The following is an 11,653-nucleotide window of genomic DNA, read 5'->3' as shown; positions in this document are numbered from 1 at the left end:
CCCAAACGGTGCGCCCCGAAAATGAACAGTTAAACAACTGATATATGATTGAATATTTGACATATTGTATTCATGAAAAATGTTTTATTGATTTTTTGTATTCACAATAAAATTCATGTATGGCCAGTAGTCTACAATAGAAAAAAAAATCCTCGAAAAGCGTTTCCCCCTGCAACCGCCTTTTAGGCTTGTTTCACAATGGGATCGAGCAAATGTTGACGACAGTTGGATCAATTTGTGACCCTTTTGTAGCTTATCTACTGATTCCATAGTAATGTCGCGTTCAAACTTATCTTTTTTGAAAGACAAAAAACTTAAGCTTGTTGGTATATTTCGTAACTTCTGCCTTTCATGGTTATTCATGGCTATTCCAGAGGAACTGAACAACACTGCAGACTCAGTCCAACTTAGCACTTAGCGCACAGCGTATGAACATAAACAACATAAATTTTGTCGGTTTTGAAGCAGCTTTGAACAAGATTTGTAAGCATTATAGGAAAAACTCTTCCAAGCTGCCTGAGGAATCAATGCTCAAAAAATAAGTTGGTGATCCTTGGTGATCCACGTTCTGAACGCGAGCTTTAGACTTTGCAGTTTCGCCACACCTCCTCTGCTTGAATCAATTAATATTAAATGAATCATGTCATTGCCTAGCGAGATGAGCAAGTTTTTTCAGAATACTTTTCCGATACTAATTATCAAATTTAGTATTGAATAAACAACGGGTTACTGCATCACACAAATGAAGTTGACTGAATACGACCTAAAATAGATTTAGATAAGTATTGGTAGGTTATATTTATTCTAAATTCAAACCAACTGCTTTTCGTTAATTCGAAGAGCACCGCGACTTTCCGCAGAATCTCGATGTCCGCTGCATATCGTCATGGCTTTGCGCCAGTGCATCCGTATGAGAACGTTGCGAGGATGCCGTAGCAGGAATGAAGTTGACTGCCGGCATTGTAATTAATTCATGAAAGTGCTCAGTGACAAGTCGAACCAGTGAATGGGATTTACATATTTATCCCGGTGTAGAAGAAAGCGGATATGACGACCCACTCACATGGCGAACCCCGGCCTATCGCCCGGTTCTAGTCCATGTCCGGTATGGAATTGTTTGATCAGGTATTCAATTGTTTCAGATGCATGGAATTCATGGTAGAGGAAGCCGTAACCGACCAGCAGTTACGGTACTTGAACCACCCTACGGAGGAGTCCACCATGTCGCTCGCACATAATTATTATCAAAGTTAATTAAAGTTAGATACACATTAATAAAACTGTAGACAGTTAGTTAGCATAAAATCTCCTCCATATTGTAATGAGCAGCATGATTTAATTTGGAATCCCTCTCGTTTACTACACGTAGCAATAACCACAAGATTTTTTGTCTATTTTAAAGAGAGCACAACTTAGTTTCACACATAACAATGTCGCACAACTGTTTTTAGGTCAGCTTTGTTTTGTACATCTATCCCATCTTTATTACAGTTTTATAATGTTTATTCATTACCGGTATGCAGACGCTGTTGCATTTTGAAGCAAGGAACATACTCACACACACAGATACAGAAGTTTGTTATACTACGCTGAATTTGAATAAAATTGACGTCACCGGAGAGATAAATCACGTGACAAATGAGTGTGAAATAAGAGCAGTTTAGTTTTATTCTTATGTTTCTGTGTTTATTGCTTCTGTCGTTGCAGGTGTTGTACTTCTGTCTTCTGATCTTGGTACCGATTTTTTTTTATAATTTGATGAAATTCGTTAAATAATTTAATTTTTGATGTAACCTAATGTTCTTTGCGTTGATATAGTTTAAGTCTTAGTGCAGTGGGTGAGTCTGTTAGTGGCAGTAGTGGAGTCTGCCTTGGATTTTCATTTTTAGGTTGGGACAGAAAAGTAAAAACTGTCGGGACATCTTGGAATCGCAGCCATATACTGAAACGAAGCTTGAAATAAAAAAGAAGCCTGTAAAGGCGTGACTCTGAAAATAATTATCTACAGAAATGGGGAAAATCCTGTGAATTTGTCGAATTTCTACTGATGGTCTAGATCAGTGCTCTTCAACCGGGTATACAGTATACCCAAATGTATACCGGACCATAAGTTGGGTATACAGCTGATAAAGGGTATACGAAGGGTGTACAGCCTAAGTCATGGATTCTAAACTGTAATATATTGAATTATAAAATATTCAAGCGAAGACAACAATGCAAACAAGGCGCACATGAAATATAAAATGGTATTTACGCAAATAACCGACTCAAGCACATTGTTACGTCACAAATTATATAGATAATGTGGGAACATGTCTGGGTAGGTGATTTTGGCTGCCATGCATGTTGCTCGATTTACAGTGAGCAATATTCCCGTTCACGCTAAGGAAAAGGCAGTCAAATCAGAACGTCTATAACTAGCCTATTAGATTGCATGATAATATTGCAGTACAATCTGTGCTTGAAATTTAATGTCTATTTAGGTATTGAGTGAACATTGGTATTTGTAAAGTATACAAAGTTCTTGAAAATTGTAAAAGGTATACCACGATAAAAAAGGTTGAAGAATACTGGTCTAGATGCACTAAATTTTTGACGTAAATCTGACAACTGTTCCGACCATCTTCCTTTTTTTGTCATTTATTTTTCATGGCATCAATTATTTCTGGCAATCAATTCTCTTTTACCGTTTTGAAATACTGAAATAATAGAGATGTCTGCTAGGGTAACTTTGCTTGTCGATGAGCTGGAAACAAAAAATATTAGCGTGAACAAATGATAGATAAAAGTTGTCTTGCTACATTCGATACCACACATAACATTTTCGATTAAACATTTGTCTTGGGATTGAGTTATATGTGTCGCATCAAATATTTGTGTCTTATTTCCAGATATTTATTTATACACATCTAATGTCATAATCAGCTGATGCTCCTTGTTTTGCCTGTTTGCCGAAGTGACGTGTATTTTGCATATATAGCAAGATATTGTAAAGAGAAAAATTTGCTGTACTAACTCATGGGAAGCAGTTATGATTGCTTTTGTAGCTACTATTGGTCATTGAGATAAATTAATCTTGATAAAGGACAACTCCAATATACACCATGATGGTGCTCGAGTATTTGTTTTCTTACGATTGTACTCTACTGACTGAATAGTTGTACGAGTTAGTTTAGCATAGACAACTTTCCCCTCGTGTTATTTATCCAAGCTTGCTTAACACCAAAAAAGAAGCATGCAGGATTTTATGCAAGTCTAGATAGTTATTGCTTCTGCTAGGCATTAAGAATGCACTATTCATGCATAGTTATGCAGGTTTGAATCTTGCAGATGCGATAATTGTACATGGGGACTGCTGGATTCAGCATTGTCGCAGGATTGTTTGCGTAGCAGTTGTCGATTATGACTTTACCTCATAGAACTGTCAAAGGATATCTATTCCCATATCTGATCTGGTAATTGGATGAAAGTGTATTTTATCAATCTGTTTTGTCTAATTATATTTGCCAGAATAAATATGAAAATCTAGTCCATTGCCATTTTTATGATGAATTCTAGTAGTTTGATCATCTCTGGATGGCTCAATCTTGTTATCTTATTTTTGACGAAGGGTAAAAATATTGATTTCCTTGGTTTCGGGAGGTCAGAGTTTTGAGGTCGTATATTCTGAAAATACTTCTCCAGCGTTGTCATTATTATCATCAAAAAAACTTCCCATTTGACTCCATATATCAATCATTGCCTACTTCATAGTGCTGATGTGAATTGCAATACAATACAGTTGGAATCCAAAGCTTAAATTACAGTAGCAAAATGAAAATTTTTATCTTAGTCGTATGTAATAGGCAGTACAGCACAGTTCTCCAATTCCAAGAATAAGCCCTATATTCAAAGACATCAATTATAATGATCAATTATACAAAACAATTTAGCAGGTAACCTCCTTCTTATCACAAAATCGACAAACCGGTACTGCGCATTAAATCAAAAAAGCGCAATCTAAAAACGTCAACATTGAATTCCTCTGAAAAAGGAACAAAATTTTACCTTAGCCAGAGTTTGTAGCAAAAACTTTCCACAGGAACGAATTTTGGTTATGTGGTGGCCAATGTATGTCACGATTGATTTATATTATTATCGTGACAATCATGGCACAACCTTACACATCTTCCTCCCAGAACATCTGTAAACCTCGTTATCAATCACAAATTTTTTGCACAATGCAAGGAGAAATTTGTGTGATAAGTTCCTTAGATTCAAGTGTAGAATTTTGCTTATTCATCATGAAGGCTTATATAGGTGCCGCGTAACAGGTTTCACCCTCTGTGATGGTGGTGGCCAGCCTGGTAAAATTTTATCCTTCAGAGTGTGTTGATTGGTGAATTGCAACCACCTAGGTATGGGGTTCTTTATACGAAGCATAGTTTAGAATCTATTTGCGAGTGGGATATTCAAAAGAAGTACATTGATCCTTATCATTTGATTTAATATTAATATATGTTTTTTTTAGTCTGAACTCGGAGGTATAATGAAATAGCTTATTCTACCTCATTTTGACTGCCCCAGGCATTTTTTTTTCAGAAAAAGTTCGAAGTGTTGCACCATTAGAATGAATTTTCAATCAACAAAAAATCATCTCCTGATATTTATACCAACACACAAACAAATGTTTCAATGATTCCCATCACTGCAATAATTTTAGTTAAAAAATATCCCTTCATATCTCTCTTGCCTAAATGATTTGTGCATATTTGTGAGAATGGGAACACTACTGATGACTCAGACACCAAATTTGTAATTGCTTATTTTTGGTGTCTTATTCCATGCTTATCTTATTATGGTTTAATCTGAACATACAATCTATATATATGAATAGGTCACCTATTTCTAGCTTTTGTGAAACGAAATTCTAATTAAGAAGTTTGTTGCCTAAAAATAAAAGTATTCGTGACCTGCCGATATGTATTGGAAAATGTGCGAATTAATTTTAAGGATTATCTTATCTATGTATAAAATTTAGGCCAAAGCTTGTGGTCATTATCTGATTAAACGCTAATTTTGTACATGTATGTCATATTTATGAAAAATAGTAGCATCTAAGGCTGAGATATATGTACCACGTAAAGTAAGTTTGTTTGAGGTAGTTTTGTTATTCCTATTATTTATATTTTATTATGAAGTATAATAAATTTATAATATTTCTTAAATAATTTATTTTTCATTTTGCTGTTTAAAGGTTTATTACAGTTACCAATAGATTAAACATATTGAGTAGTTGAGAGACAGATTTTTTGGTTTTTTGGTTTTCTATATTTTACATTATTTTCTGGTTTTTGGATATACTGATCACTGATTATATTCTCAGTGAAGTGAATTACAAGCAAAAGAACAACATATTACATGGAATCTTATTGAGATGGATCTTCTAGGATATAGGCTCGAGGACGTAACTTGAAGCATTTTTTTACTTTGAAATTGGAAATAAAAATAGACAATTTGTAGAAATTTGATTTGCTACTAAACATGGTGAGACAAGGATCTATTTCCTCACCAACTCGCAGTGAAGGAAGCGAGACTTCCAGGAGACGGAGTATGGAATCCATAAGTTCTGCAAACAAAACTTCAACAGACACTGGTCTGGATGATGCAATCATGGTGGCTATTAATAAGGTATCGAATTGGTCATTTTTGCTATACATCATGAACTGGTTCCATATATGTGTCATATTTATACGCTTTTGCCCTGAACAAGGCTCTGCAGCACATACAACCATTGATATAAATAAAAAGAGATATAAATGTCTTTCTGGTTCGGCTTTTCCTATTACATCCTGGTTGGATATACATGCTATCACAGTATTTTGACAAAGTCTGACTCTTTGACCCCTCCAGTCAGTTATTAACAGTATGGCATGGAAAGGTAATGTTTTACTAGTTTTGAAAGAAGTGAAATATTCAATATCAACCCTAAGTGGTCTCTCTCATTTAATCGTATTGGCTATTTTATAGGTAAATTTACATAACTGTTTTCCTTAATTGACCCTCTTCCTGGCTGCAAACCTACTTTTTGCTTACTGGTATATACCGGTACCTCTGTAGCAGGGGTTCCCAAACTTTATTGGCCATGGCCAAAATTAGAATCGGAAGGATGTTCACGGGCGGGACAATTGTAGCACTTGAAAGTGCGATGGTTTAGCTGGGTTTCAGTGGATTCACTTTCATTTGACATTTTTTTGAAACAAGTTTGTTTGGCTCATATTGGGGCCTAATGTCGAATTCCTTCAGAACTGGAATAGTTCATTGGCAAAGAAGACAAATCGCTGAAGTTTGATGCTGTTCATAACATAAATACGAATGCTGCCATTTATCCAAGAAACATCTGTTTTCAGAGTATATTTTTCGTTTGTTTTTTGATATCTCAATGCTTTTTTATATGGCTTATAAACCAAATTACTGCCCTATGTAATCCTGATACCGGTACATATAATGAAGATACCAGTATAATTGAATTGCTACGATAAACACATGCTTGAACTGTGACAATGACATAACAATTGGTGGTATCTAGATCGCAAGAAAGGTAAGAAAAAACAAAATCTGTTGAACCCCTTTTCACTTCACTCAAGTTCGGCGGGCCATTTCAAATTATTACCCTGGTCGGATTTATCCTCCAGGCTGGGTTTAGGAAGTCCTATACGACATATGCTTTTTATATATGTTGGGTACTTTCCAGCTCTGTCATCAATGGCATAATGAACTCTCATCAATATAGTCAGCTATTTTAATGTAATAGACAAATTGCATTCTGATAACTGATTTGAACATTCCCATGGTCATCTATTACGCAATCTGATATATGATATATCTGATACACTATAGGATTTATTTCTATAAACACTGAAATCTGTAGGCCTGTAGGCTGTAATTTACTGATGTCAAATATTGTCATTAAGAAAGAAAGAACGAACAAAAATTTATTGTAATTGTTTAAGTATTTTAGTGGACTAGTTTGAACAATCTTTATCAGTCTTCATTTGAGGATGTCTCCAACAAAACTTGAATTTTAATTCCTTTCCTGTTATTGTTGTGGCACCCTAAGTTTGTATATGTATCTGTTACTGGAAACTACCAGCATTAACCAGACAGAGTAAATAAATTTTGCGTACTTTCGTGGTCATTAACAAGTTGGATTTATTTCTAGATCAAAGGACAAAAGCAACGTCCAAATATGCAGAGAATTTGTAACGCTGTATCAAAAAATTTTACTAACACAACGCATGAAGAAGTGACAAATCGTGTAGAAGAAATGGTAATCGAGAATCATATCATGAAGGTGATTGAATTTGTTCAATAATTTTATCTACATTATGCAATGAATGCCTCTCCAAGTCATATAATAAATAACAATAAATCATTAGATTTTTTGCACTTTGTGTATTAACAATACTTTAAGATTCGCTGAAACACAAGGACCTGAATTTAACTTTGCTGAATTTATGTATGTATTTCCTGTTTTGTTACAATCTATCAGGCAGTGGTCATGGATATCTCTTGTACAAATTAAAGCTCTCAGCTTAATTTATTATGTGTGATGATACAATAGTTCGCTGAGCTCGCCAACTGTTAGACCACCAGTCATTTAGTTATGCTACCGTTGACGTTTTTTGTGGGGGTGACCCCGGAAACAGAACCTAGGTCACTTGAACATATTCTTGGAAAACTTAACTTTTGTGTAAAACGTCCTAGATTTCTGAAACTTTTGGTACAATCTTACACATACAGTAGTTTGTTAAATAAATTTCCCTCCTTTTTGTAGGAGGAATCAAGAAATTGATGGGTTCTGTTTTTTTGGGTTCACCCTGTATATTGGCTGATATTTTAATAATGTTAAAACTTGAAAAATTTACAGATAATGAATCATGGAGAATACTCGTATCGTGATCCTGCTACTATGACACCGAAACCTTGTGGAAAAGTAAAACGAAGTTTCCTGTCACCAGCACCAGCTAATGGAAAAACACCAAAAAAGTTCGTCCTGCCATCCACACCCAAAACACCTCTTGCCCCACCTCCTGAAATAACATTGATTCCAAGAAATCCTTTACAAAGACATAAAATGATACAGGTTTGCAATATGCGATTGCTCAATATATTAGTATTTTATTCAGGCTTTTTCAATGTGTTCGCAGTAAACCTAATAAATCAATGTAGTCATTGATTTTTTTTTTTTTTATAAATTTCAGGTTTCTGACTACACTCGTTTGATTACAATTGGCCTTGAAGCATTGACATTACCAGAGGGTTGTTTACTGAAAGATATTGACAAATATATTCAATCAACTTATTATGTGCAGGTGAGTTAGACTGAAGCTTCTCCTCAAATTTACATTGCTTCAAATAGTTTTTGATTACTAGTAATGATTCTGGTTAAATATTTTCTGAGTTGTTGCTTCTTATTGTCATTCTCTAATTGTTTTGTCATATAAAGTTTCAAGTTTTTCATTTTCGTTGGATATGGTTAGCAATAAGTTATTTATGTTCATCTTGAAAATTTTTGATAAACAGGGTATTCAATCATTGGAATTAATTCGTCATATTCGTGTTGCTGCAAAACATGGAGTTGCAACAGGATTGTTTATCAAAGAAGATTCACTTTATAAATTATCACAGAAAAATACAACATCACCCAACAAAACAAATCATACTGACACAGATGATGGAAAAGTTTTGGAGGTAATTTTTAAATCAAGAGTTAATGGTACTTCCGTAGTATGTGTACCAGGTTAGGATTAGGTCATAATTTATTTCGATTTTCCCTATTTTAGTACTATTACGAGTTCGGGACCGCCTGTGTTATCCAAGTGAATATACCCCCTGCTCATAGGTTTCAGTCCCTTCACACAACTTGATGTAAAGTAGACGAACAAAATTAGTTACCTCCATATTGGTACACATACTTCTGGAGCGCATAATTTTTTATCAGCCTCATTCTTCTATTCGAGCTATAGATTACTGCAATAGTGTTGTAATGAATTGACAGGTGATAACACTGTGTTATAGATAGATTCAGATTTGTTGTATGTATTGTTATTCATTATATGAGTTGTAATAGTGATTTGAAAGCATAACAGTATGGGCTGATCTGCGCTTCTTTTTCATTTTACGTAATTGGAATGGGTCAATTTTTTAAATATCATATTATGTCATGATGATCTTATTTATCACACAATGTAACTTCAAATTCAATTACCTGTATATGTTATAATTATCAATGTGAATGAACCATGCAGTGTTTACTCGGTTCACAGGATTTATATATTTGATGTTTAGAATAGATTGACGTAATATATAACCGCAAAGGGCACATTGGTATTTGAGTTTATCATTGTTATTTAGTAACGTTTTGTTGGGAATTCGGTGTTGATCTGTATTTTGCTATTTGTAAATGATTGAAGAAAGATTAGAATAAATTCACTACAATTATTTTAATTTCTGTTTGAACTTTGTTAATTTAATTATAGCTGACATGTAAAATGAACAAATAATGTGTTTATCTGCCTTTGACATTGTCACACCTACATTTCAAGTAGAATAGCCATGCGTCAAACTACCTACACTTCGAGTAAAATAGACATGCGATGGACTGTTACTACTTACTATTATGAGTTATCTATATATTACCTTACAATCGCTTTTATTTTTAAGTTTTCGATTGTCAATTACTTTCATTTTAGTGAGATTACTATTAAGACTTATGTGTATATTTAGTTTTGACCTATAATTCTGTTTGCATATTGTCTTTACAGTTCACACTATAAAATAACAGTACTTATTTTTTTAAATATGGTATTCATGGTTTTCTTTGCTGTGGTACTTTTCAGTTTACATCTCTAACAATATGATTATGACAACATAATAATATAGTGATTCATATCTCCAGGAATTGTTTTCTGACCACTGCTGCACAGTGCTCTGTGTCTATATTTAGCTAAAATATATGATATATCAATATATAAACCTGATTGTATCTGAAGGGATTTTTGACTGTGGTATTTCCTTTTTCCACATAACCTATAGTTAGTATTGCTTCTACATTTAAGGTATCATATTGTGGACATTACTCTTGTTACCAAATCTTTGACAGATTTATTATAAAGTGACATTGTTTGAATATATTAGATCTTTGTGACATCACTGTACACAAAGAGGAAAATTTAGATATTTAATGTATTCAGTTTGTCATAAAGTTTGTGGTTCTGCCCATGGATAGCAAATATATTTAGAGAAAATATTTTCAAATACCTTCTAAATAGGGGGCAAGTTTATATGGAAAATTTCATAAATCACTTTATCCTCATGTTGATCATATCTAAAACCACATAAATATAAAGGTCATTGTTTTCAAGGTTTGTATGTTACCAGTTGAGATATCGTATGTTTGATCTACTTGTCTGGTGGCACAAAATCGCTAATTTTTCAATAAAAATGTTCTGAATCCTTCCTAAGTTCAAAAGTTTACTTTGTTGAATATGATCAATTTCAAATATATTGGAATATCCAATTCGTTTTGGACATCTCTGGAACTTCTGCCACTGATTGTAAAATTATGTTAACGAGTTTTGCCTATTTGAATATTCTCGATGGTTGGAATTCAAACAGATGAAGTAAATCATATACATAGATAAAAATCATGATTCACATAAAGGTGACCTAACACTTAGCAGATCATAAACAAATGACGCTGTTAGAACATGATTATGACATATTACAAAACTTTTTTAACTGTCTGTAGACTGATTGGTTGATGGTGAGACATAAGCAAACATTGTCTCATATCTACATGACAGCTGTTTCTGATAATATAATCACATCAAAGACATTGTATTCCCAACTTTGTTCCCAAAGTCGGTTGACAATGAAAAGGTCAGATTAGATTAATTTCAGTCAATTGTATTTATCATAGTCTGGCTTATTTTGTGATGTTCGTTTTCATTTCTTAAAGACTTTTTCCGCTGTAAAGTGCAATTATGATAAGGAAATGGGGGATAATAAAAACTGATTTTAGCGATTTTTGATTCATTGACTATATACAGTAGAAAATTCTTTTTGAAACAACCTGTACAATACTTCATTTGATTGATCAAATAACCCAATTTTGTATTCTATAATAAAGGTTGTTATAATTCTGTTTGGCATAGGTAGCAGGTGCAAAATATATAAATTACACACTACGGTCTACAATTACGAATTTTTATATAACGTGGTAGCAAGATTTATTCATATCCATTTCAAATGAAAAACATGAATAATTTCAATTCTTCAAAATTTTTTTAAAATGTGGCACTGCTGAAATATAGAAGCTCAATATGTGCTAACTAATACTGACTTCAATATATTGTATTATTCATGTTAATTGATCATATATTTCCTGAGATGACTAATGCCATAGCTTATATTATGACAAAAGAGAATTTTTCATTTCTGGGAAAATTTTGATATTCGTTGTGATAACAGTGACATAATTTAATTGGATAATACAAAACCAGGAAGTGAAGCATTCCTAACATATTTTCATCAGATGTTTCATTGTTTTGCATACCGTTTGCCTGCCATTGGCTCCAATAGTTGAAGTAACATTGTTTTTAAAATACTA

The 11,653-nt window shown here is 33.5% G+C and overlaps 1 protein-coding gene across 1 annotated transcript in view; it reads left to right on the top strand.

Annotated features, from left to right (window-relative positions):
* Nucleotides 1-5,269: 5,269 nt before the first annotated feature.
* LOC120347119 (uncharacterized) overlaps nt 5,270-11,653 on the top strand; it is a 59,172-nt gene continuing 52,788 nt past the window's right edge. Inside the window, exons 1-5 of the mRNA XM_039416967.2 lie at nt 5,270-5,670; nt 7,202-7,333; nt 7,910-8,125; nt 8,244-8,354; nt 8,566-8,733. Of these exons, the coding sequence (XP_039272901.2) occupies nt 5,524-5,670; nt 7,202-7,333; nt 7,910-8,125; nt 8,244-8,354; nt 8,566-8,733 (774 nt within the window). The 5' untranslated portion in view covers nt 5,270-5,523. The remainder of the gene's footprint in view (nt 5,671-7,201; nt 7,334-7,909; nt 8,126-8,243; nt 8,355-8,565; nt 8,734-11,653) is intronic.

This window comes from Styela clava, chromosome 11 (assembly GCF_964204865.1).
Source record: "Styela clava chromosome 11, kaStyClav1.hap1.2, whole genome shotgun sequence".
Taxonomy (NCBI): Eukaryota; Metazoa; Chordata; class Ascidiacea; order Stolidobranchia; family Styelidae; genus Styela; species Styela clava.
Note: the sequence above shows the minus strand (reverse complement) of the source record. Positions and strands in the feature narration are given on the sequence as shown.